Genomic DNA, 27,761 nt, shown 5'->3' with positions numbered 1-27,761 from the left:
GGTTGAGCATTTGGGTTTCGTGCCTGCACCGTGCGGGAGGGTTTCCTCCGCGTCCCATCTAGACGGTTGGTTCCCTTTTGCTGGTGTCGAGTGTGCAGAGCTGCGTGAAGGCCGCGGCCCTCAATTAATTTCTGTCAGGGCCTTGTTGGCTGGCCTCTGAGTTTGCAGAACTGCCTTCCTCCGTGTAAATACGCGTTTCTCAGTGATGAGGGACGTCTTGGCCGTTGAGTGGTGGGAGCGTCTGTGTTTCAAACCCTGGAGGGGAATGTTGTCCCTTGTCACTGGTTACCTGCCCCCCAAGTTCCCTTGTTTTCCCTCACTGACGTCCTTCCTGGAACCTGCCCCGGAAGGGCCTCTGGGTCCCTGCACATCCCCTGTGAAGATGGAGATTTTCCCCTTGATCATCTGCCAAGGAATAGCACCGTTCTTTTTTCCTCTGGATGTAAACAATACATTGCCTCCGAAAGGGCTTAGGGAGTCCCTCTAAGAACTCACCTGAAGATGCCTCTCTCTCCCTCTGTGTCCCCAAGGACACATGCCCTGGGGACCAGGCCCTCACGGGATACTGTGGTGGCTGGCGGGACCGATGGAGAAGAGCTCCCCGAAACGGCTGAGCCACACTGATTCCGGACTCCCTGAGCCAAGGTGGGCTGTGCAGGGGCCGAGGGCTCTGAGAAGCTGGGTTTGGCAATGTCCCTGGGGCTGAGGTTTGAGCTGGGGCTGAACACTACTGGACTTCAGTAGTAGATTTGAAGGGCACGTCATTCCAGAGAAGGGGGACAGCGCGTGTGGTCTGTCCCTTTGTACACTGTCAGCGTGCCTGGCACCTTCCTGGGCTGGGACGTCTCACAGCCAGCGGGAATGGGTTTGGAAGTTTGGAGAGGGCCCCCTGGCAGCCAGGTAGGGCGTGCAGAGCCTGAGTCAGGCAGGCTGGAGCTGGAGGCCTGGCTGCAAGCACACTCGGCCTGTGTGACCTGAGCCGACGTGGCTCCTGCAGCCCGCCTTCTCGTCGTGAGATTGTTGGGAGGGCTCCATCCTGGGGCCAGCCACTGGCCGAGGGCCACGGGCATCACAGACGGGAAATTCTGTTGGCATACAGTTTCCAGCCACGGGGATCATGTGCTGAAAAACACAGCTTGCTTTGGGACCCCTGTGTCATGAAAAATCGCAGCATTGCCCAGAAAAATCCCCTGCTTCTGGTCGGGGCCAGATAATTGCTTGATTCGGGGACACGGAAACTTGGGAAGAAACAAGAACAAGAACTCATGGCCTGAAATCCAGTGTGACTTCCTTGCCTCACCCAACCGGGCGTCCAGTGCCTCAGATGCATGCCCAGGTTACTGAGACTTGTCCCTCCGTCCCCAGCGGTGGCCTTTCCTGCCAGCCGGTCTGGCTCCCAGGGAGATCCCCCAATGGACCATCCAGCAGAGAAAGCAAGCTGGGAGGGAAGCGAGAGCGAGCTGGGAGGGCCTAGCCAGGCTTTCTGTTTTCCTTTCCCATGACTCTTTTTTCACGACCCTTTTCAACCGTGTTAAAGAGTAGTTACTTGGAGTTCTGATACACCAGTAACTACCTAAAAAAGGAAAGCATTTAACAACTGCAAAAGAAGAAGGAAACTGTTCAAGTTGCAGTAAGAACATAACTCTCGTGACTGCCAGTGTAAAAGGACATGAGCATTTAAGTGTAAAGGACTTAAGAGGCCTTAAGTTAAAGGACTTAAGAGGCCTGTGGACGATGGCACTCGGCCGCTCGCTTTGTCCTTGGGGACTCCGAGATACACAACTGCCATCTTCTGCCTTCTCCCCTTCCAGCTGTCTGTGTCAAGCAGCCTCTAGCAGCCTGTGTTCCAGACAACTGAACACCGTTTCTGGCTGCCGGATCAAATAAAATGTTTTATAATAACTTTTTGACAAGGTTCTACTATAAAACATTTTGTGGAGAGTGTGTGTGTGTGTGTGTGTGTGTGTGTGTGTGTGTATGTATGTGTGTGTATGTGTTGTCATCTGTGTATCTGGGGTGAAATGTAGACATTGTTCTCCTCCAGCGGTGTAATGTTTTCAGTAATAGATGTCACTAAAACGTTGTTTAAAAAGTGAGATTTTTGCAGAGCGAACCAGATTTTTAAATTAAGTACAGGAGCTTACCATTTTAAGGAAATCTGGAGTGCCTCCTGCTATAAAGAGGGGAAAAGGGAAGGTTTTGGCAGGATCAGTACCAGCTTCTCAGAATGTACTTGTTGGTGGCTCTGGTTTTTTATTTTTTTTTTTTATAAAAAAGCATAACTGTTTGTCTAGATCAGATCTGTGACGTTGGGGGCCTGTTCTCAGCGGGGCACTTCTCTGGCGGGCAAGACCACTTCCCCAGACTGGCTGTCGCATGTGTGTACGGCTGGGGTCACGTTCAACCTGTAGCTGAAAAGGCAACCCCGTGTGCAGGGGGTCCGTGGGAGCCACACTGCTGTGCCACTCCATGGGACGTGGAGGACATGTGCCACACACCTGGCACCGTGCCGGGCACACACATCCACGATCTCATTTTCTCCTTCCTTCAGTGCTCAGCTGTTTCCGTCACTGTAGTTTAAACGTCATCATTTAAACGTCAGCTGCATAAACATGAAAGAGCTTTTAGGGACCAAAGGCAGGAGGGGACCCTGCACTGGTCAGGGCTCTCTTTAACTCAAACTAAGCCAAAAGGAAAAAAGGAATTGATTGGCTCACGTGAAAAGCCTCTTAGGTAACATGAGCTTCAGTCGTGGCTGGACCTCGCTGCTTTCTCCTGCCCTCTCTCGCCTCTGCTTCCCTTTATGTGGACGTGGTCCTCAGGCCGGTCTTCCTGACAGTAGCGCGAGTGGCCCCTGGCAGCTGTAACTTACGTACCTGGGAACTCAGTCACATCGACTTCCCAGAACGACTCCTGTGGTCCTGCTTGGGTCACATGCCCGCCCAGGGACCAGTCACTCTGTCTGAGCAGTGGAGTCTTCCCTTCTGTCCACGTAACATGGTAAGCATGCAGCAGGAGGATGGGGCTGGCGACGGAAGCCCCCGTGGTTTTGTGGGGTCCCAAATGGCAAAGAGACGTTCTAGTGTCAGGATGGGGCAAAGCTACAGATGGCCCCTGAGGTGGCATCTGCCTTTTTCTGCTAGGGTGGCCTTTGCCCAGGGGTGTCTGTAATGTACTGCTCAGTTTCTGACATTCTAGGTGAGAGGCGTCTCCCAGAGTGATGCTTTGGGCCTGTGCGCTTGTGGGGTGCCCAGGTACACAAGGCTGGGTTGGCTCAGGTAACACAGGTGTGTGCTTGGAAAGCATAGCAGGGTCTGTGAGTTTCTACCTAGCTCAGCATGGGAGAAACCCAACACTTTATTGCACGCAGCTCTGTATCAGGTACGATTGCCGAATAACAAAGTAGGCCAAAGCTCAGTGGCTCGGCACGGCCACAGACGTGCTCACAGATTCTGTGAGCCAGGCATGTAGACAGGCCCTGGAGGAGAGAGCTCGTCTCTGCCCCACTGTGTCTCAGCCTGCCTTGGAGGGCTCGAAGGCTGGGAGGCTCGGAGAATTCACAAGGTCGTGAACATTTCAACTCACCCCCAGTGTGTCCTTTGGCCCTCCGTGCATTTCCCCTGCTTTTCTAAGGGTCTGCTTTCTGACACTAGATTGCTGTGCGGTGTTTAGTTTTATGTCCACGGAATCACAGCATACAGTATATGCTCTTATTTGTCTGGCTTTTTTCATTCATTCATTGTCATTTTGAGAGCATCTGGCCTTGGAGGTATCAATAGTTCATTCCTTCTTGTTGCGAGTCGTGTTCCATGGTATGGATAATCGAGTTGGTTTGTCCGTTCACCTATTGATGACATTTGGGTTGTTTCCAGTTTGGGGTTATAACAAATAAAGCTACTACATATATATTTGTGTGCACGTCTTTTCATGGAGATTAAAAAAAATTATGGCGTAAATATGGAATGGCTAGGTCATAGAGTAGGTTTGTGTTTACCTTTTAAAGAAACTGCCCAAATGTGTCACAAAGTGTTCTTGGTTTTTTTTGCTCTTCTATTCTGGGTCCCTTGAATTTCCATATGAATTTTAGGGTCAGCTTTTCTGTAATTTCTGTAAGGAAACCAGGTGGCATTTCGATAAGGTGGCACTGCTCTATCTTTAGGTCAGTTTTAGAAGTGTTCCCATGTTAACAATTTTAAGTGTTCTTTTTATTTATTTATTTTTTTAAGAGCACCTGCTTTGGCTCTAGCCAGCTCTCTCTCTCTCTCTTTTTTTTTTTTTTAATGAACACTCCTTATTTATTTATTCAGGGATCTAACTGGCAACCTTGGTGTTATTAGCACAATGCTCTAACCAACTGAGCTAAGCAGCCACCCCCTCAAATAATTTTCAGTCTTCTGATCCATGACCATGGGTGCTTTTCCATTTATTTAGGTCGTGTTTAATTTCTTTCAACAATGTTTTGTAGTTTTCAGAGAATGATTTTCACTTCTATTCCTAAGCATTTTATTCTTTTTGATGCTGTTGTAAATGGAATTGCTTCTTAATTTCATTTCCTGTTTCTTCATTGCCCCTTTATAGACATACAGTTGATTTTGTGTATTGATCTTGCATCCTTCCATCTTGCTGAACTCATTTATTAAATGATGGTTCAGAGTGCATTCCTTAGAGGTTTTTAGGTACTAGCTCATGCCATCTGTGAATAGTTTTACTTCTTCTGTTACAATCTGGATGCTGTTTCTTTCTTTTTTTTTTGCCCAATTTCCCTGCTAGAACCTTCAACACAGTGTTGAATGGAAATGGCTAAAAAAGACATCCTTTTCCTCCTGGTCTTAGGGAAAGCATTCAATCTTTCACCACTGGAGGATGTAGAAACTCTTCTTCAGGTTGAGGACATTTACTTTATTCCTTGTTTGTTGGGTGTTTTTTTTTTTTTTTTTTTTTTTTGTGGGTATGTGTGTTTTTTGTGTGTTTTTTATCATGAAGTGGTGTTCAATTTTGTCAAATGTGTTTTTCTGTCACTGTTGAGATGGTCATGTGGTGTTTGTTCGTCCTTTATTCTCTTGAAATGATGTTACATTTTTTGATTTTTGGATGTTAAATTTACCTTGTATTCCTGGGGAAAATCCCAATTTGTCATGGTGCATATTTGTTTTCAAAAATTGCTGGATTCCATTTGCTAGTATTTTGTTGAGAGTATTTACATTTATGTTCATAAAAGATACTGGTTTGTAGTAGTATTTTTATGTGATATTTGTCTGGTTTTGGTATTATGGTTGTACTGATTTCATAGAATGAATTTGGAAGTGTTCCCTACTGTTCTGTTTTATTTGTTTGTTTGTTTTTGTTTTTTTAGAATTTGTGAAGAATTGGTATTAATTTCTGTTTAAATGTTTGGCAGAATTCACCAGTAAGACATGTTTGCCTGGCTTTTCTTTGTGGGTAATATAGAAATTACTAATTCAATCCCTCTAATTATAATAGGTCTATTCAAATTGCCTATTTCTTCTTGAGTTTTTGTAGTTTATGTCTTTCTAGGTATTTGTTCATCTATGTTATCTAATTTGTTGGCATAAATTGTTCATCGAATTCTTTTATAATCTTTTGTATTTCAGTAAGATAAGTAGTAATATCACCTTTTTCATATCTGATTTAATAATTTGGGTCTTTTCTTTTTCCCCCTTGCCCAATGTAGCTAAAGGTTGTCAGTTTTGTTGATCTTTTTAAGCCACCAACTTTTGGTCTAGTACATTTTTCCATTGTTTTCTTATTCTTTATTTCATTTTTCTCTATTTTTTGTTATTTCCTTCCTTCTGTTTCCTTTGGATTTTATTTGCTCTTTTTTCTTCTAGTATCTTAAGGTAAAGGTTAAGTTATTGATTTGAAATTTCAAAGTATTATTGTTGAATTGTATGTTTCTCCCTTCAATTGTTTTTGTTTTTGCTTCACATATTAAGTCGCTCTGTTCAGTACACATATGTTTATAATTGTTTTATCTTCCAGATGGGTTGACTATTTATTATTATAAAAGGTCCTTCTTTATCTCTTGTTAAGTGTTTTAATGTCTAGTTTGTATGATATTAGTGTAGTCACTCAAGCTTTCTTATGGCTGCTGATTGCATGATATATTTTTTCAATTCTTTTACTTTCAGCCTATTTGTATCTTTGAATGTAAGGTGTGTCTGTTTTCTACAGTATAATTGGATCTTTTAAAAAAATCTATTCTTCCTATCTCTGCCTTCTGATTGAATTGTCTAATCCACTCACATTTAATGTTATTGTTGATATGGTTAGATTTATGTCTGCCATTTAGATTTTTGTTTTTTATATATTGTTTTCTCCTCTATTCCTCCATTTCTGCTTTATTTTTTTATTAAGTGAATATATTTTAGTGTACTCTTTTATTATAATTCCTTAATGATTATTTTACTACATTTTAAAAAAAATTTCCTAATGGTTGTTATAGAACTTACCATATGCATCTTATCAGAATCTACGTTAGATTTACTCACTTAATTCTAGTGAGATTTATAAATGTTACTCATCTATAGCTCTAGTCTCTTCCCCCTTTTGGTGCTATTATTGTTACATATATGTCACAAACCAAACAATGCATTGTTCTTATTGTATATAATTTATCTTATTATTTATTTATTTATTTTTTTAAAGATTTTTTTTATTGGGGAAGGGGAACAGGACTTTATTGGGGAACAGTGGGTACTTCCAGGCCTTTTTTTTCCAAGTCAAGTTGTTGTCCTTTCAATCTTAGTTGTGGAGGGCGCAGCTCAGCTCCAGGTCCAGTTGCCGTTTTCTGGTTGCAGGTGGCACAGACCACCATCCCTTGCAGGAGTTGAACCGGCAACCTTGTGGTTGAGAGGACCAACCAACTGAGCCATCCGGGAGCTCCGCAGCACCTCAGCTCAAGGTGCCATGTTCAGTCTTAGTTGCAGGGGGCAAAGCCCATAATTCCTTGCAGGACTTGAGGAATTGAACTGGCAACCTTGTGGTTGAGAACCCACTGGCCCATGTGGGAATTGAACCGGCAGCCCTCGGAGTTAGGAGCATGGAGCTCCAACCACCTGAGCCACCTGGCCGGACCCTGTCTTGTTTTTATATAATTCTTAGGTTACATAATTTTAAATTATTAAAGAAGCTGAAAAAGAAATTGAACAAGTAAATATTTATAGTTTGTTATATTAACGTTCTTATTCATAATTTCTGGTTCTCTTCATTTGCTCCTGTGGATTTGAATTGCCGCCTGGTATCATTTCCTTACTCCAAGACAACTTTGCCCTCTTCCATCTCCTTTGTGCTGTCAAACATATTATATTTCTATATGTGAAAGAGCTGATGATAACAACTATATAATGTTTTATACAGTCCCCTTTAAAAATCCGTTAAGAGAAGATGGGGAAGAAATATGCAGTTATACTTCCTTTTAAATTACATATTCACCTTAACTCTTTGTTTTGTTTTCTTGTGTGTGTGTGAGTGTGTGTTTGAATTATCATCTGGTCATTTGCTTTCATTCTGAATAACTTCCTTTAGTATTTCTTGTAAGGCAGATCTGCTGGGAACAAGCTCTCTAAATATAGTTTACCAGGGAATGTCTTTATTTTGACTTGATTTTTGAAGGACAGTTTTGCTGAGTATAAGATTGATGATTGACAGTTTTTTCTTTCAGCACTTTGTGTACATAATACCACTGTCTCTGACCTTTATTGTTTCTGATGAGAAGCCGGATGTTAATCTTACTGTGATTCCTTTGCATGTGATATCATTTTTCTGTTGCTGCTTTCAGTATTTTCTTTCTTTCTTTTCTTTTCTTTTTTTTTTTTTTTTTAGCTTTCAGCATTTATATTATGATATGTCTGGGTGTGGGTCGCTTTGTATTTATTCTACTTGGAGTTTTTTTGAGCTCCTTGGATGTATAGATTCATGTTTTTCATCATACTTGGGAAATTCTCAGCCATTATTTTTATTCAGAATTTTTTTCTATTCCTTTCCCTCCTCTCCTCTCAGTAGTCTCATTACATGCCTGTTAGTGTGGTTAGGGGATGACCCACATTTCTCTGAGTCTCTATTAATTTTTTCCCTGTTCTTCAGATTGTATAATCTCTATTACTGTATCCTTAAGTTAGCCGATTCTTTCTTCTTCTAGTTTAAAGCTATTTTTTAGCCCTTGTAGTGAAATTTTTATTCTGGTTAATGCATTTTTCTAACCTATATTTTTAATTTGGTTCTTTTTTAAGAAACATAATTATCAATTTATGGATATTCTCTATTTGATAAGAGATGATTGTCTTCGCAGCTTTCTTTACTTCTTTAAGTATTGTTTTCTTTAGTTCTTTGAACATTTTTATTGTGTTGAAGTCTTTACCTATTAAATCTGTCATCTGGACTCTCTCACTGGAAGTTTCTATTGTCTGCCTTTTTTCCTATGCATGGGTCACATGTTCCTTTTCCTTTGTCTGTCTCATAATTTTTTGTTGCAGATTGGACTTTTGAGGTAATACTAGTAGGAACTGTGGATTCTGGCTCCTCTCCCCACTCTTCAGAGCTTGCTTTTGTTATTATTTGCTTGTTTGTTTAGTGACTCAGAGTATTTTAGGGATACCTTCTTTTACCCTTTGCAGACCAAAGTCTTCAGTGTTGCTTCTCAGAAGGAGTGACCTTGGGCATGTATACAGGGAGCCTGGATGACAGTGGTTTAGGCAGGACTGTCTTTTTTCTCTGATCTTTCTGTTAAGCTGTCTGCCTCATTTGTTATTACACCCAGTTGGTAGGCTTTACAGCTTGCTGGCTGATTGCTTTATTGTTTTTAGCCATACCCTGGAGCAGACATCGTTCCATGGTTTGATCCAACTAAATTCAGTTAGGGGTAGTTTTTTGGTGGCAAGTCTTTGAGGTTTATTCTAACCCTAGAAGGGCTCTTTTTAGCTGTTTGTTGTTGTTGTTTTCCCTTCCTGGTTGTCTCTGGTGAACTAGCTGGCCTATCATTGAGCTCATGGCTCTTAAGTAAGAGGAGCTGCCAAGCCTCATATTTGTTTACAACTAAAATCCCCATTGTGTTCAAGAGTACCCTTAGGCTTGAACTCTCCCTCAGTCTGTTTCAAATAAAGCCAGTTCTTTTGGGAAGAGCACAGGAGCTCTTTGTTCATACCGGCTGCCTCTGTCCAGGGGAGAATCTCTGAGCCGCTACTGTGGGCAGTAGGCAGGGTTGATAGTCTCTGGTCATTTAGCTTGCTTCTCCTGGCCTGCGCTGCTCCATGAGCAAGCTGACATACATGTCATCGGTGCCCTAGTATTTTTGTGGAGTAGAGCTTCCTTCCTGTGAGTGGGGGCTGGGTGAAGGAAGGGAACCTCGGGTTTTTTGGAGGTGCTCCTCAGGAATTTACATTTTTCAATTTGGACTTGGTGGGGATGAGAGATGCGGGAGGCCTCCCCCTCCTGGTGAAGTACTGTGTTCCTTGATTGGCAGCTGAGGGAAAGTGGAACCCCATCTTTTTGGTCATATTCCTCTGGATTGGAGCTTCCATGAAGCTGAGCAGGGATGGAGGGTGGGAATGGGTGATGCAAATGTGGGACTCTTATTCTCCCTGCCATGCTTTAGTAGATTTTCTTGAATGACTGTTTCTTCATTTGCTGTATGCCCTTAGGAAAATCTCCAGAGACTTTCAAAGGTTGTTATTTTTTAATAGTTTTCACCTTCTCATCCAGAAGTGGAACACAACCAGCTGTTTCTGGCACCCGATGGACTGAAAGAGGAAAGTGGGAAGGTTAGACACCGCAGCTGTCTTAGAATTGGCTTTTCTAGGCTGTGGCAGGAACTCTAAGTGTTAGAAAGCTGAGAGGTTAGCTTGCCCGTGGCAATTTAGTCGTGAAGGTGATGATACAGTTTGGGCAATGCCGAAGCAAATTTCCTGGAAGTACAATCTGTGATCTGAGATGCCTTCCAGATTTCTCAGAACGAGGAAAGCCCACAATTGGCCATGACAAGGAGGGTGGGCTTTTACTGCTGGTGACCAGGATAAGTGCCTGGCCCTAAAAGGGTGCATTCCAGAAAGAAAACTCACTGGTATTGTTTCCAGATCTGGGAAGCAAGTTAGTCATGGGACTGGCTGCCGACCTCCGGATGTCCCTGGCTGGACTTCCATCCTTTCTCAGGCAGCACCCAAGCAGGGAGCGAGTTGACCTGCGGTAGGACCAGGCCCCAAGTGGTAGTTTCATGTGGCTGCTGGTGCCCTGTCCTACGTTCCTGCTGGGGACACGTAGGCAGGCATGCTTGCAGATCAAAGGCATATGCAGAGGTGATCCCAGCCTGCTGTGCCGATGGGTGACACCGTGTGGTCACCACAGGTCCGAATCCTGCTGGAAGTGATCAGGATTCCATGGTGGCAGAATTTTTCCTGGAGGATTGCTTGCTGGGCTGGTGACTTTATGTTGGTCTGGTCTTGTAGGCTTCTAGAGCAGAAAACCAGTGTGGTGGGTCTGGTTTCTAGCGACGCATGTTACTGGAATCACATCAGACAAAGAAATTGAGCATGTATCTCATGGAGGGAGGAGTCCTCTTGCAGCAGGATGGCCCCAGGGCCACTGGGTGGGAGCCAGGCTTGTGCTGTGGGTAGTTGGCTCGGTTATGCCTGGATCCAAGGAGAGGTGACATGAGCCTGGCTGAGAAGGGGTGTGCAAGAACGGGCTAAACGGACATGGAGGCAGTGGCAGGAGGACAGGAAGCAGCTACCCTATCTCTAAAAGATGGGTCACTACCGTACCAAACAAAGAGAGCCCCTGTGAGTGCTACAATGTCCCGAGGAGGTACGGCGGCGTCTCAGCTCCCAACATGTGTCAGTGTCTGGAATTGCCACGCAGGAGGGTTTTCTCCCAGGAATTGAAAGCTAAGTCTATTGGCCTTATGACTCAGTGAGCCTCTTGCAAAGGCCACACAGAGATTAGACAGACCAAATGGGTTTGTTATAGGCGTCCGTGCAATGGCAGCAGATTAAAATAAATGTCCCAGGATATGATGGCACATTCAGATTTGGAGGCCATCGAAATGCTCACTTGATCATCTCTGGATGTCTAGGACATTGAGGGTGTGACAAAGCAAGCTCGTCGTCTCAGGTCTAACATGGCAACTAGCACGCATCCTTCCTACTAAACCCCTATGACAATAGAAAAAGATAAAAACGCAGTTAGAAAAACAAAGGGAATAGATGATCTATTGGCAAAATCAGTGAGGACGCACCACTATCACGGACAGTGCGCCTGGATTGATAAGGGTATTCAGTGGCCTGTTGAGTGACCAAACCCTGCCTGTCTGAAAGAGGAGAAGAAATCCCACCTCAACTCGCTGTTTCTCCTGAGCTCTGAGATTAGAGCACTTTATGATGCTTAGGAAACTGGTCAGCTGACCCTCTTGGTTAGACATTAACCATTGTTACATAGCCTTTCTGCAGCCAACTCCTGGGCACCCCTGTGGCAGGAGGTGTGTTGCTGGCCCTTTGCATGTAGCATTGCCCTGCGGACAGAAGGAGGCCCATAGATCCAGATTTAAGGGTCCCATCAGTCCAGAAAGTACAAGTCCCTATCTCTGGGGAAATATAAGATCCCACTGCAGCCTTGAAGAGCTGACTAGGCAGATGCCTGTTGGACGTCTTGTATGTCCATCCACCTGGGAGATGGGATGGTGACCAGTGTAGTCGAGGGAGACTCTTTCACCCTGAGTCTTGACACTGCCTTTACACAGACCTCTTCTCATTGGAATTTGATTAAATGGAGAAAACCCACCTGAGGACCTGAGGACAAATACTACAGCCTAACAAGAAGGATATGCAGAGAAAGAACATATCTTTGGAAAGGATTTATTTCAGGGACCAGAATAAATTTTAGGATACTGGTATCCTAAATGGAATGCAAGAAGATAGGGGTTTTAAAAACACAAAAGCCAAAGGACTACAGGATGCCATGTGAAAACAATAAGCTTAAAATAAAAGGGAGCTGATGACATAATGAAAGCTTGTAAAGTTAGTTTGCTAGAGCAGAATTAAAATCCACAAGGGAGGCAGTACTGAGCAGAAATGACATTACGCATTGAAATGAGTGATGTAGAGAATAAATGTGAGATGTTTCTTTAGGAGGCAAAGGAAAGAAAGAAGAGAGTGCTGCAAAAGAAAGTGATAGAAATTGGTTACAGAAAATGGAAATCCAATTTAAGAATCTCTGGAGACGGAACTCCTCCCCCCGAGTTAGAATAGGGGCATTGATCAAAGATTTATAATGAGTGAAGACTTTCCGGAAGGTTTAAAAAAGAAAATCTCGACAGGATGAAAGGCTTACTGTGTTCTGGTCAAAATTAATATACATAGACCCACAGTTATTTATTCTGGCAAAATTTTTGAATTGCAAGAGTAATGAAAAAAGTTATACTAGAATTCAAGCAGACAAAACAGGTTACTCAAAAGAAGTGAAAATCTGGCAGGTCTCAGAGTTGTCCGTGCTACTAAGTCCCAGAAGACGACGAAGCCAAGACTTCAGTGTTAGGACAAGAAACGGTTTTGCTCTAAGAATCTGACACTCAGGCAATTGTTGTTCAAATGTGAAGGCAACTGAAAGGTGTTTTTAGACATGTAAGAGCTGAAAAACTATACAGCCTACTTGCCCTTCTTCTAGGAAGGATTTCTTTAAGATACGCATATAATTGCAGTTGATTGTGAGTTGATGCAGAATTAAGAGATTAGATTTGGGGAACCAGTGGAATAAATACAATAGTTCAAAAATTAAGGGAAGGTCAAAGACCTAAATGTAAGAACTAAAACTAACACACTCTTGGAAGAAAATGTAGGTATAAATCTTTTTGAACTTGGATTAGGCAATGATTTCTTAGATATGACGCCCAAAACACAAGGAACCGTAGAAAATATAGATAAATTGGACTTTATAAAAATTCAAAACTTTTGTGCGTCAAAGGACACCATCAAGAAAGTGAAAAGACAACTCACATACCATATTTCCCCGAAAATAAGACCTAGCCAGACCACCAGCTCTAATGCGTATTTTGGAGCAAAAATTCATAATTCATAATTCATAATTTTGCTCCAAAATACGCATTAGAGCTGATGGTCTGGCTAGGTCTTATTTTCGGAGAAACATGGTATAATGGCCATAAAAAGACACTCAGCATCATTAGACATCAAGAAAATGCAAATCAAACCACAATGAGATGCCAGTTCACACCTGCTAGAATGGTTATAATAAAAAAGATGGACAATAACAAGTGTTGGTGGGAATATAGAGAAATTGGAACCCTCATACCCTGCTGCTGGGAATGTGCAATGCTGCAGCCACTTTGAAAAACAGACGGGCAGTGCCTAAGAAGTTGAAACATAGAGTTACCCTATGACCCAGCAGTTCCACTCCTAGGTAAATACCCACAAGAAAGGAAAACTTTTTGTCCACATAAAAATTTATATATGAATGTTCATAGTAGTAGTATTCACAATAGCCAAAATGTGGAAACAAACCCACTGTCCATCAATTGATGAATATATGAACAAAATGGTACATCTGTAAAATGGAATCTTATTTGGCAATGAAAAGGAATGAAGTATAGATACGTGCTACAACGTGGATGAACCTTGACACAAAAGACCATATATTATGCGACTCTATTTATATGGAATGTTCCGAATAGACAAACATATGAAGACAGAAAGTAATTAGTGATTTCCCAGGGCTGGGGATGGAGGAGGGCAGAAAAAAATGGGGAGTGATTGCTAACAGGTATGGGGTTTCATTTCAGGTGATGAAAATGTTCTATTTGTGGTTATAGTTGTATAACTCTGCAACTATACTAAAAACCACCGAACTGTGTACTAAAAATGGGTGAATTGTGCAGTATGTGAATTATGTCTCAATGAAGCTGTTATAAAAATTAAGGAATGATGTAAATTATAAATTATAATACTTTAATAATAACTGTACCTCAAATTTAAGAACTATTTACAAATCAGAGAAGTGGAACAGGATATGGGAGATAAAAAACAAGATGCTAGAGTTTTCTTTGTACAAAAGGGAAAGAGAAGGAAGGAAGGAAGGAAGGAAAGAAAGAAAGAAAGAAAGAAAGAAAGAAAGAAGAAAAGGAAGGGAAAGCCAAGATTCTACCATGTTCTTGACACTGATAATCAAAAAGCTATACAAATAAATGTTTCTTTAGATTGTAAAGATAACTTGTAAAGTTGCCTCAATACTGGAGATGAAACACAGCTTAATGAAAAGTAGACAGGAATACATGGAGAGAAAAGGGCAGAAGCTCAAACATTATTAATTTTTATAATAACTACAAAGACATTCAAATTCTCTATTCACTGACAGACTCAGAAATGATACCAAAACGTTACTATGAAAGCATGGGTAAATATTTAAATACCAAACACAGGTGATAAAAATCCAGAAAATATTTACCATGGTACTATAAAAGTCTAATCTTTCATTTCCTTTTTTTTTTTATCTACTTATTTGAAAACAATTTATTGAACTACTGTGTGCTGGGCACTAGTATATAGAGAGAAATAAACTGACATGCTTCCTGTTTCCATTGAGCTTCCTGTATAGCGGAAGAGACCTATACTAACTGAACACAGAACAATTAATTACAAAGTATGGTAAGCACGCCAAGGAAAAAAAAAGTGTGCTGTGATGATTGAGGTGAAAAGTTCCAAGGAAAGTCTCTTCGAGGAAGTGGCATTTGGGCAGTAAGTACAAGTTAGTCAGGTGACTGTTGGGGAGCGAACTTTCCAGAACGACCTATGCTCAGAGGCCAGGGATGGGAAAAAGATGAGGTGCTTGAACTCATGAAGCCAGTGTGACCATGCACTGGCCTTTTCAGATTTTAGAGGAAGCCACAGGACCACAGAGGGAGGCTACCGAAAATTAGGAGTAAGGGGTCAAAGTGAATTTGTGAGCTGGCCTAACAAGGGTTTCCAGCCCTCCACTCTGTGGCTGGTCTGCTCACCCAGGTGGAGCCCAAGGCTGCTTTGCCAAGGAATGAATGGCCTGGCCATAAAGGAAACCACTCCCCTTTTAGTAGCCCTGTGGGGTGGGGGCAGTGGAAAATTGACAGCAGGAGCCCCAGTAGGTAGGCGTTGCCATGGTGCCGGTAGAACCATGCCAGTGCTCAGGTAAACGTGCTTTTCCAGGTGGGTCGTTTTGCCCGGGAGTGTCTTTGGCCTTTGGGACAGGTATTCTTTGGGAAAGAATCATAGTCTTGTAACTGGGTTTGGGCCAGAAGAGGAGCATAGGGACTTATTTTTCCTGCCCCTTGACCTGTTGGTCAGTTATCTGAGCTCCTCTCCATGTGGTCGGGGACGGCTGGGTCTGCTGTGAAACTCAGGAGGTCTTTGGCAGAGTGAAGGACGTCTGCCTGTCAACTGCTCTGGAAATAGGGGTGCACTTAATAGGTGTAGAAGACCCCCTGATGTCCAAGAGCCTTGCAAGGCCAAGACCATGTTTTTGGGTTTTTTCCTAAGCCCCTAAAAAGTGCAGTAGGATTGTTTGACCCTTTTGTTCATCATTCATTCACTTCATTCTCTCATTCACTTATCCATTCTCTCATTCTTTACTCCATTCAAAAACCGTGACTGAACGCTGACCATGTACCAGGTACCCTCCTCCCTGTGGGAGATACAGAGGCCAGAGGGGCAGTCCTCACCCACAGTGCCCAGAAGCCCAGGGAGATGCCCACCTGACCACCCTATGGTGTGCTGAGTGAGACAGAGGTACTGGGGGAGGGACAGAAGGACAAAGCCCTCGGCTTTGAGCTTTGTGTTAAAGCAACGAAGTAGAAGACGTTGTGTTCCTCGTCCAGAGAGTGGCCTGCCCTCCTTGCAGCGGTGGAGGAATTTCTGAGCTGTCTGAAACTTCTTGTACTTCCTTGTCAAAAATGAAAGACCATCTGTCAAAAGAAACAATACCCAGGGTCCCGCCGGGGGATTCCAGGTGCAGGAGACAAGTAGACTTCTTTTCAGGCTTTTGTTTGTCCTGTCTTGCTCTGGTTGAAACATGAGCACCTTAATTAATTTCTTTCCCCAAGCTGTGTGTTTGGGGAGTGTTCTTTTCTCCTCTGCCATCAGTCGAGAAGATGAAACTGTCAGGATCCAGTAGGCTAGAGTAATCGCTCAGCAGTAGACTGAGCTGCAAAGTGGCGGTGAAAAAGGAAGGCTAATGCCAAACATTTGTATTTGTTGTTTTGAATTTGCCAAATGCATCTCATCGCACCTCTAAGATGGTCATCCTGTCCAGGAATTGTCACTCTGTCCTGACCCTGTGGTTATACACCCTCCAGTGCATGCAGAGGTGGCCTGACCAGTCCATACTGAAGGCAGGAAAGGAGACGGGAGACGGGGCTGCACTGTGTCCCCCAACTCAGATGTTGAAGGTCTAACTCCCAGCACCTCAGAATATGATGACTGCATTTGGAAATAGGGTCTTTAAAAAGGTGATTACGTAAAACGAGGTTGTTAGGTGGGCCCTAATCTGACATGACTGGTGTCCTTATAAGAAGAGGAGTGAAGATACAGGGAGAAGGCGGCCACGTGCAAGTCGAGGAGAGAGGACTCCGAGGAAACCGAGCTGCTCACTCCTCGGTCTGGGACTTCCAGCGTTCAGGACAGCGAGGAAATGCATGTCTGTTGTTTAACCGCCCTGTCTGGAGTCCTTTGTAATGACAACGCTAGCGGACTGATAGAGGATCTTTTCCCAGAATGTTTAATAATTGAGTAGAAGTTGAGTCAAGGGTTTGAGATTGCCATGAGGTGAACAAGGAAATGCAGCATTCTGTCTTCCCCTCCGGGTGCCCTGTGACAGCTGGGCTGGAGGATTCTTCACAGAAGAGTCTCCCACCAGTTCGCAGGGGGTGCTGACTCCTATTTCCATTTTCCCGGTTTCTTCTTCTGTGGTTGTACACCTTTGCCCTTTCTGATACAGGGAAGTGCTTCTCCTGTCCTCCTTCCGATTGGAAGCCAGCTGTCCCTGGGAGTCCTGCACTGTTTCCTTGATGTTTCTTTCATCTGTCGGATGTTGAGTTGGACATGCTTTTCTCCCTCCCTTGAGAGGTGCACCCAGCGGGGATCCAGCCACACAGCCTGGACCCGACTCGTGCCTGTTGCAAACTATCCTCTCTTCTCAGTTGCTGTGAGGTGGGCATTTTAGAAGCCTTGTTCTTTGTATAGTTCTTCCTTGTTCTTCATAGTCTGTGGACTTCCTTTCATTACCTTGACTGGATGGAAACCCAAGAAAGATGGCAGTCCCCTGTGGGCTGGGTTTCCTCACCAGATGCACGAGTTTCCTCATTTCAAGGAAATCGTCCCTTGAGTACTTTCCAGCAGTATCCCTGTTTCTCTCCTCCCCAGACTTCTCCGAAGTCTGCACTATTTCCGCGTTTCTCACTTCTTCACCCCTCCCTGGTCTGGTTTCAGCCCCTACCTCCCCCTCGCTCTGTAGAACCCTCACTAAGACACCCCAGAGAACCCCCTTTTGTTCAGTCCCCTCTTAACCTCAGCCCTCTCTCCTGAGACTTTATTGTTCCTGGCTCCTGTGACACCTCTGCTCTTCTCCCTGCACCCCACCCCTGCCGCCATGTTGGTTCCATCTCTTCTATCCAGCCGTGCAGTTTTGAGGTCCCTGAAGGGTTGGTTTGGGACCTTTGATTCCTAATGCCTGTCTCTGATCTTGCCTTGCTCCTGAGCTCCAACCTGGTACCTCTCCACTTGGCTATTTCAGTAGCACCTGGAACTTGACTAGGCCAGAACCCATAGTGCTTTTTTTATACCTGGTCCTATTCCTGTGGTCCCTAATTCAGTGATTAGCACAACCGTTCAAACCAGGAGTTATCTTTGACGACCCTTCTTCTTAACTCACCCAAATATCCCCAGTATTCTTGGTTTCACCTACTAAGTACCCCCTGAATCTGCTGCTTTTCACCTGCAGTTTCCCTTGTCCATGGTTCCCATTTTCCCTGAGCTTCTACAGTGGTCACCTAACCAGCGTCCTCGCTTCTGCGCTGGCCCCTGGAATCTGTTCTTACCACAACAGCCAGGGTGACACATTCAAAACACAGGCCCTAGAGGGCTTCCCACTGCTCCTGAGATAAAGAAGAAAACCCTAACCACATTCCACGTGACCCTTCACAGATGGTTCTCCCTCTTTGTTGCTCAAGCCTCTATGCCAGTCATACTCTCTCTCACTCTTGCCTTTCTGCTGTTTCTAGAACTCGCCATGTTTCCTTCTGTCCCCAGGGCCTGTGCACCTGGACTGCTCCCAACTCCTGTCTCCCTGCCCCCCTGCTTACCTCTAACTTATCCTTCCCATCTTGGCCCTGAGTCACTTCCTCATGGAACCCAATCTAGTTTGGAACCCTTCCTTTATATTCTCTCATAGCATTACCTATTCTTTCTTGCAAGCATTTGTTACAGTTATAAGTTTATATATATATTCATCTGTCATTTGCCCGTTCTTTCTAGATGGTCTAGATGGTCTTTCTATATATATTCATCTGTCATTTGCCCGTTCTTTCTAGATGGTCACCTGCCTGTTGCTGTACCCACCCAGCACACATTTGTTCTCAGTCAATATTTCTTGACTGAATGAATATCTTTCCACCTCAGCCCCAGGCAGTGGCGCCTGGCTGCTTGGTACCTACGTGGCTCTCACCAGGGGTGGAGAGGTCATGTGGGGTCAGCCCTGTTTTCTTACCCCTGGCCCGGGGCTGCATCCCAGGGCTGGGGGCCGGGGGGCGGTGTGGTGGAGGTGGGGGGGGTCACAACTCCTGACGGGTAGAGACTGATTTTGGACCCCACGGTTGATTCGTTCTTCATTTGGGATTTTAACCAGAAAAAAAAAAAAAGAAAAACCACCAGCCATTTTTTTTCACCTTTCTTTGTAAGGAATTTACATGAAAAAGATGCCTTTTTATAAAAATGACTTGGCCTTGGGGAAAGTTATTTAAAGAATTCATCCTTGGAGAGTAAAACTTATTTTTTTTCCTTTTTGAAAAAAGAAAATAGAAGGCCATTATTTTCCAAGGATGTTGGATTTATGCAACCGCCGAAAAGTTCACCTGGCTGGGAGCTCTTGTGTGCACGTGGAACCATCGTTTCCAGTTGAAAAGACTGCTTTTTTTCTATAAACAAACCCTTTGCTTTGGCAGAAGAAAGAAAGTGATCAGAAAATAATTATTTTGGAGCTGACAATTTTATTGGAAAGCCTGGTGTGTGTCGGTCTGTGTGTGTGCTTGCTTTCTAGCTTCACCAGAAAACCCACCGCGGGCTCACTGGTTGTTCTTGTTTCCTCCTTCAGTGCTTGCCTCACGTTGACCCTGTCGCCAGGTCCTTGGCAGTGGCAGGGATATGTTGTTAAGACATCTATGGCACACATTGATGCTGGTGTTTCCTGCACAGGATACCCTGTTGATTGGTGTTTGTTAAATGGTGAATGACTGTGGGCAGGGCCTGCAGCGTGGAAGAGCTTGTTCAATTTCTCAGTCCATCCCTAGTGAAAGTAAATCCTGAGTTCCAGACCTGGGAAGAATCCTCGAGGCCTGAATGAAATAGAGAAAGGAGGTTAAGGACTGACCCTCTCATTTTCGGCTGTAACACTTCGCATCCCGCCAGGAGAACTGAGACCGTGTTAGGTATTTCTGACAGAGGGATTTAACACCAGGCATTGGTTATATCAGCATCAAAGTCTGTATTGCAGAAAGAGGAGCTGAGGTAACCCAGGAAACAGCTACCCGCCGAGGGCTGGGGATGGAAAAGGTGCATTTCCAGGATCAAAGAGCAGGGCTGGGGCTCAGACCTCTGAGGGGACATCAGCCAGGGGATGTAGCCAGCTGCTGTCCCTGTGGATGTACCTGGGGTGGGGTGGTTGGTTTGGGAGTGCCCCCAAAGCTGGAGGCTGGAGCCTTAGTTGTCCAGTGCTACTAGAACAGGGCCACCCTGAGCTGAAAACCCAGGCAGCCCTTCTTTGCCCGCCAGTCTCCCTCTAGTGCCCCCTGCTGGCAGAGCTGAACAGGAACCACCTGGTGAGGAAGAGCCCAGTGCAAACGAGAGGGCCGGGACACAAGAGGCAAAAAACTTGTGCATGGAAAATGGAGACCTTTCTGTTCAGTGGCACCTTCCAGGACGTCATCTGTCACTGTCCTGCCCCAGGAGATGTCACCTTATGGGATGGTGGCTCTGCCAGAAGGCCCCTAATGCCCCTGGTGGTGAACCTGCTGTCCCACGCGTACTGGTCACTGTGTGGAGCGGGGAGCAATGGCCTGGCTCCTGGAAGCTGTGATGGGACCCGAGCTGCAGCTTCAGGGAACACGTGACGACCTTCCCACGAGACTGTGTTCCTTTGAGTGCCGACATGGCAGGTGTTACTCTACCTGTCCCCAGCGCTCACCCGTGGCCACTGCATTTTATCCATAGAGGCTTCAGAAGGAATAGAAATGAAACTCCTCAGAAATGACTTTGCAGCGTGTCTTCAGAGAGCCCAGAGGCTGTTTGTTTCCACAGGATGTGAAAATGACGGTTGTCATATATCTGGGGGCAGGAGGTGATCTTAGCTAAAAACCGAAATCCTCGGCACCCTGATTCTGGGTCAGGAGGACTGTTTTACTACTTCTGAAGGTTCCTCTGCAGGGCAGATGTGTGTCTGCGAAGTGTCAGCCTGGGCCTGTCTCCTCCCATGTGCAGCACGGACTGTGCACTTGCTCCCATCGGGTGCTCTTCTGAGTCTCCTGTGGCTGACTCCTTTCCTCCTAAATGGCTTGAGAGGGAGACAGGTCACCAGCCTGGGTCACACGGCTGGGACGCCCACGCTGCAGGCCCCAGGGCACCCTGTCGTTATCGGTCTGCATGGAGAACAACAGTCACTGGTCCGTCGAGTTACACTTTACTGAGCACTTATTATGTGCCAGGCATTCTGCGGAGGGCTTACATCCAGCATCTCCCGTAAGCCTGACCCACAGCCCATGAGGGAGGAAATGTGGCCCCCTCTCCCCTTCCATGGATGAGTCAGCTGAGGCTGGAAGTGGGCCGTATAGGTGGGGAGCCAGGATCCGAATCCAGGCACTCTGTCTCTAAAACCGTGTCCTTGACCGGCAGGCAACCCGGCTGCTGCTGCCATTGTGGTCATCATACCATTTATTGAAGAATCCCAACGTAATTCCAAGGAATTCACTAAGTGCTCGGTAGGCGGCTCACTGAATCGGCATGCAGACCTGTGTGGCTGGCGGGTGTGGTCACTCGGGATTTGCAGTCAGTCACATAAGGCGTGGGGAGCATCCTGCAGCTGGCTTGTGGTTGAGCCGGGCACACCCTCTGCTCTGCCCCAAACCACAGCCCTGTTCTAAATTCTTGTCCTCTGCTGCCACTCATCTGGAGGCCTCTGTGGCCCTCGGGGTGAAGAGCTCCCCGTCCCCTGTGCTCACGGGGCACCGGAGCCTGCCGTGGTCCTGCCAGCCAGGACTCCTTTCCCAGCCCTGGAAGGATCTCATCAGCCCAGGACTTGTGAAGATCTCTGTCAGGGGTCTGGGTGCACGTCACCGAGTCTGTACCTCAGGGAGAGAACGAAGGATAGGTGGCCTTCTGACTGCAGGTGAATCCTTGGCAGCATGTCACAGTGTTGTCAAGCACTTCTGATGGCTTTGGGCTTTCTCTGCCCGCAGGAGAGCGGCAGAAAAGCCATAGTCAGCGTGGCTAAGAATGTCTGGTTCTGGAGGCCTCCCCAGGGCTGAAGGGTCTGGCTGCCCGGGTGCCCCCGTGGCGACATTCCTGTACCTGGACCTTGAGTGCTGTGTGTGGGAAATGTTTATGTTTCTGGCTTGGCTGACACCCAGGCTGTCTGCGTCTCCCCGTCAGCTCTGTAAGCAAGTCGGACCCCTGGTACCTCATTCCTTGCAGCGGTGTCTGTCCTCTCAGCCTGAAGTGCCCTCAGCCCTTTGTCTGAAAGCACCCAGTGCCCTTGGGCAGCTGTCTCCGTTTCCTCCACCACGTCTGTGTTCCTTCTGATTTGCTTCTCCAGCTGGCAGAGGTGTGTTTTCCCTCTCCCTTGGCACAAACAGTAACCTGAGGTCTTCCCTGGAAGTGACACTGGTGGAATCGCAGAGGCAAGGACACTTCTGATGTAGCAGGAAGTGGAGTCATTCAGGGGTGGCTTCTGGCTGTTGAACTCTCACACCAAACATTGTGTGAGCGACGCCTTGTTTTTCCCTAGTAAATACCTATTCTATTGTTTTTAAACTAAAGGAGTATCTGTGCCATGTAGAGTGTGATAATTCATAACTGAGATTTTTTTTTTTCCAGTTTGCCAAGTGCAAAGCTAGGAACTACAATAACAATTTATGTGTTTGCTCAGCATTTTGAATAGTCCCCAAACTCTTAGAATAAATAATAATTTGAATATTATAAAAGCACAACGTGTAGAATGCCCTTTGTTTCTTCCTCGTCTTTTTACTCGTCCTCCTCTTATTCCAAAAAAAAAAAAAGAAAAAAGAAAAAAAAGATCTGGGGTATCTTACATAAATAGATAGAAAATATATAGAATTGTCTTTTTTAATGGATAATTGGGGCAAAGGCAAAATAAATATAAGAAGACTGTGAAGCCAGTGATTGAAAATCTCCCCAGTCAGCACCAAGTCCAGCCATGTGCTGGCAGGAGAAACTGCTGGGCAAGAACTGGGGATAATCCCTCGTGTCGGTGACACAGGAGGGGCCTGGGGTCTCACAGGCTGGGGTGCCTTCTCATCAGTGGGGCGAGGGCTCCTCTCTCGTTCCCAGCGCAGCAGGAGATGTCTGCTTACTGAGCCAAGCTTGGAGGGATGCCTGCCACGCCTGAATGTTGACCTCTCCCGTGAGGTCTAAATCTAGCCCCCACGTCATTTTGCAAGCGGTGTTTTTCTTTTTACTTTTCAAGATGCCTGAACATTGGTGTTGATGCACCTTAGCCTATTCGGGTATATTTATGACGTTCATGAAATTAAAGGTGTAAAAAGGGATTCCGGTTCTGTTTTCCCTCTGGGAAAGGCACAGCTGTCAAAAGTGGAGATGGTGGGGGGGTTGCTGGGAGCAGGGAGAGGGGCGGAGGGCGTGCTTCCTTCTACCCCCACCCCTGCTCCCCTCTGCCACCACCCCCAGGAGGAACACCTGCCTGGAAAAAGAACACAGGTCCTTGGTCTCTTACCTGCAATTCCCAAATCCCGGGTTTTTGGCTCAATTCATGGCAAGGGGTGACCTGCACTGACGTGAGGCTTTGGAGCATCTCTATCCATGATGCCCCCCCCACCTTTATTCATTTCACTGCCTCTGATTATGGAGTGTTGCCCTCGCACTCACTGAGAGAGGTATTCAGTAGGTGGCACACTCACCATATTGCCTTGCCAAATCTGAAAAATTCTGAGCTCCTGAAACCCTCTGGCCTCTGAGGTTGGAATCAAGGCTTGGGGCCTCTCCTCGGAAGAGCAGGGGACAGAACAGAGCGCTGGGGCGTGTCTCCGAGTCACCAGCCAGCCTAGTGTGGTTCTGGCTTGACGCCCCCAGTTAGTGGTGCTCAGGGAGGGGCATGCAGGCAGGAGCCCGGGGTGTCTGGGGGAGCCCTGCCCTGCGGGACAATGATCCTCCAGCTGCTAAGGGGCGCTAAGCAAGCTAGAGACCATCTGAGCAGAAGGAGCGTCGCCACTGAAGCCTGCCCAGGAGAGCAGGGCTCTGTCCCCCTGGTCACCACCTGCTGCACGCGGCATCAGGAAGTCAGGGTCCTGTGCTCAATCCAGCACCCTTTCCTGCCGGGTATTCTGCGGCCCCTCCCAGCCCATGTTTAAGTTCAGATGACAGTGAGGAGCGTGTTCGCACACATGGGCAGTGCACGTGGGAGACTCGGAGCCGAGGGTGAAGCCTGGGTTGCAGGCTTTGACGTCAGCTTCGCCTTGGAAGATGGGGCTTCTACTTGCTGACTCATCCGTGTGCGCATGTATTCACTGAGTATCTAGTTCCCACCAAGTGCCACGCCAGGGGCTGCGGGCAGTGAAAGGAACCAATGAGAGAGTCGTGGGGAAAACCCTTTAGAAGCCACAGAGCAGCTGACCGCTGTGTCTTACCTGTCACTTAGTGTTCTGTCACTTAGTGACTTAGTGTCACATATGATAGCACACCGCATAGCCCCCTTCATGACGCCCTGTGTGTTAGCTGTCAGGTCCATCAGGGGGAGAGGGGCAGATCTTATCGGTCCTACCTTATCGGCTTGAGAGGCTGAAGTCCAGGGCAGCATTTTGAGATGTGAAATGTCCAAGAGCGACCTGCTCCGCTGGTCTGGGAGTGACGGGCTTTTTTCTTAGCGAGTGCTCAGCTCTTACGTGTTCCAACTCGCCATCTCCCAGAGAAATACTATGACGACTGTATCTTTTAGGCCACGCTAAACGGACTATGCTAAGCTCTTTCCATAGGAGAACCTGGGAGTGTCTGGCAACCTGTGAAGGTAGGTTCTGAGCAGCCACCGTGGAGAAAGTCTGTAGTTGACAACACGCGTTGGTGACTGAACGATGGGTTGTAAATAGCAACTCTGAGAACAGCTGTGGTGCCATTTGACTTCCGTGTTTTTCTCAAACTCAATTGAGGTTATTTTACATAAATAAAGTCATACTTGTTCACTGGATACAATTTGGAAAATACAGAGGGAAAAAAAAAAGAAAAAGGAAGATCACCTACCATTCACATTTTAGTTACGTTCTTCCTAGGTTATGTATTTATTTACTTACTTTCGTATTAGTTATCTTTGGGACCTGAAGATACTTGTGTGTCTTTGCAAAATTCGGATTTAACTGTACGTACCGATTTCTACCTGGTTCTGTCTACATCACTACATCTTCGCAAACCTGACTTTCATGGCTGCATACTGTTTCACCGTTGTTGGCTTTCTCTGTGGTTGGATGTTTAGATTGTTTTCCAATGTTCCCAGTTGTCCATTGTCTTGTACAGAGGATTCTCATTTGTACATTCTGACCCATATCTCTGGGTTACCCCCTCGTGCGCAGTTTTGGCTCTGGAGTGATTCGGTCAACTTTATGAAGCTGGTTTGTGCAGCTCGAGGCTGGGTTTTACTGCGTGGAAATTGTGACAGATGGCCTCTGTATGGGCTAGTGTGAAAAATGGAAATAGTGGCTGTCAAACGAAGAGCTACCTTTCTTGTCACACTTGGATCCGGAGCATGACATTCAGATCAACCTTTAGTGTTGGACAGATGGCCTTCCGCCGCCAGTGGACGGCCGTCCTCACACGCAGCGCTGAGTGTTCGGACACGCAATGTGGGTTGTAATCACTGACAGTAGTTATTTACCAGAGTAAGATCGTCTAGGGAATCAGTTTACCGAAAGAGTCAGCACAGAGGGTTAGTCCCCCGTTTACTAATAACCCTTCCCTCCGGTGAGGAAACGGCACACTCGTGTCTTGGCCTGGATGTGTGTGTCATGGGATTTTTTTGTTCTGATTATCGTTTTTGGTTTTTTGAAAATGGTGCTGGTGTGCCTGCTAATGTTTATGACTCTTTATTCACGACTCTCAGAGCAGTGGCTGGGAGGGCAGCCTCCAGGGGAAGGTTGCCCCACTCCTGCTTCCTAGGCCCCAGTTACCAGCAGGAGGTGTAGCCTTGTCAGAAGTTCTTGCTCGTCCTGTGGCATCGAAGCGCTTTCTCATCCCTCCCGGCTCAGGCTTCCTCTCCCTGCACTGATTTTGTGCGGCTCTCCACGTTCCTCTCAAGGAACACGGTTTCTTTTCTGTGACTCGCACTCCCATCTGCGTGCTTAGCTGTGGTGGTGGACGCGTGGAAGCCGTCTTGGCGTCTGGCCTCCTGGCTGCTCTCACTTCCGCCCCTTTTCCGCTCCACCTGTAGTGAGTGAGCGGGCGCCGGCTCCCCGGGGATGACTGAGGTTCATCCAGTGGCCGGTGGAGACCGACCATTCTCCAGCCAGTGGAGGCTCAATAGAGGCCTGTTCTCTGCACGGTTTTGAAAACCAGTGCACCAGGGACGCCACGAATGTCTTCATTGTTTTCTAGAAAAGAAGCAGCCCAGGAAGGGCAGGCCGTCCCGGGACTGGCGGGAGCGCAGGAACGTCATCCGCCTCACCACGGAGCACACGGTGGAGACGCTGGTGGTGGCTGATGCGGACATGGTGCAGTACCACGGGGCTGAGGCTGCCCAGAGATTCATCCTCACCGTCATGAACATGGTGAGTCCCGCCACGCGGGCCGGATCCGGAGGGCCGGTTTCCTCTTGGCGCAGTGTTCTCCTCTTTCCTTCAGTTAAGGAAGAAACTGGGCCGGGGGATAGAGGCACACACAGCCTTGGGAGCCTTGAGCGGTGAGGGGTGGCCGGGGCTGGTGGGCCTCCCCATGGCAGACTCGCCTTGGTGCCCTGTTCCATTGCCTGCGTTTGCTCAGGGAGTGGGCCCTGCCCGCCCTCCTTGCTAGAGCCTATCCTGCCTGTGGCTATTTTAGGAAAGGGATTTCTGTTAGTAGGTAAGACCCTCTCTAAGCCAGGAGCATGGGAAAGGGTGATGGCTGGGTCTTGGGGTCCTCTCATTAGACAGGCCCCCAGGGGCAGCGAGCAGGAAGGAGAGGCCAACCAGTGCACCTCCCTCCTGTCACTGAGTGTTTTCTGTGGCCCGCCAGGATGGAAGTGGCTCTGTTTCCTTAGTTGCCTTGGCTTGGGAAGGAAATCTGCTGGAGTGCTTGCCACCCTCATTCCAACATAGCTCTTTCCAGGCTGCAGGAAGTAGTGTCATCAGGTACCCACGTCCAGGTGCCCACCTCCTCCCCTCCCACCCACTTGGGTCTCTATGGGCAGAGACCTGCTCGCCCAGGCATGTCTTCCTGACCCCCGATGCTAAACCTAGAGAGGTCCCTGTCGCCAAGGCAAGCGGAGGGCTTGCAGGGCCTTGGTGCGTGACAGTGCATTCCCCAGCTGGGAGAATTTGGTGTTAAGCGTTTGCTAACAGTTTTCAAAGCATCTCATAGTTGTGATGTATTAGATCAGTGTCAGTCAGTGGCCCGCTGGCCTCTATTTGAGAGGAAGGAAGGAAGTGGATGTCTGTAATGAACTGACCAGTCCAGATGGCAAGCTGGATGATTTCATGTCACTTCCTTCTCCTAGCGGGTGGATTTCATCATTTGTGTCTTACAGAGAAAATGAAGGCTTGGTGGGGCGGGGAGGGGTGTGACAGGGCCAGGGTGTAGAGCCAGTGAGTACACTGCAGGGCGAGGACTCAAACCCAGGGCTGAGGGACCCCGTCGCCCCTTTTTCAAGGTGACAGGCAAGTCTGCAGCCTGCCGTTTCTTTCCGCCTCCACCTCGGACGGACCACCATTACTTCCGGCCTTCATAACTTCAGGAGCTACTTGGCTGTGTTCCTCACTTCCGCTTTCTTCCTCCTTGAATCCTTACTGCAGAACGGCCAATCAGATCTCCATCCAACAGAATTAGGGCTTTGTCACTACGAGGTGCTAAGCCCCTCTGTGTCCTCCCTCGCGTTTGATATGGAATCCCCCCCCCTTTTTTGCGTAGCCCTTTGAGGCCATGTCACTGGGGCCTGTCTGCTTCTCCACCTCAGCACTGACTCTTGCCATTCTGGTCACCATTTCTCCGGGACTCCCAGCTCCTCTCAGACTCATCGTCTTTTCAAGAATGCTCTTTTCCCCGCTCCTTACAGAGCTAGCTCCACTGTCCTTTAGGTCTCCA

The 27,761-nt window shown here is 46.7% G+C and overlaps 1 protein-coding gene across 1 annotated transcript in view; it reads left to right on the top strand.

The window, feature by feature from the left end:
- ADAMTS17 (ADAM metallopeptidase with thrombospondin type 1 motif 17) overlaps positions 1–27,761 on the top strand; it is a 239,517-nt gene that overhangs the window by 26,034 nt on the left and 185,722 nt on the right. Inside the window, exon 4 of the mRNA XM_033099930.1 lies at positions 26,082–26,254. Coding sequence (XP_032955821.1) covers positions 26,082–26,254 — 173 coding nt within the window. The remainder of the gene's footprint in view (positions 1–26,081; positions 26,255–27,761) is intronic.

This window comes from Rhinolophus ferrumequinum, chromosome 28 (genome assembly GCF_004115265.2).
Source record: "Rhinolophus ferrumequinum isolate MPI-CBG mRhiFer1 chromosome 28, mRhiFer1_v1.p, whole genome shotgun sequence".
Taxonomy (NCBI): domain Eukaryota; kingdom Metazoa; phylum Chordata; class Mammalia; order Chiroptera; family Rhinolophidae; genus Rhinolophus; species Rhinolophus ferrumequinum.
Note: the sequence above shows the minus strand (reverse complement) of the source record. Positions and strands in the feature narration are given on the sequence as shown.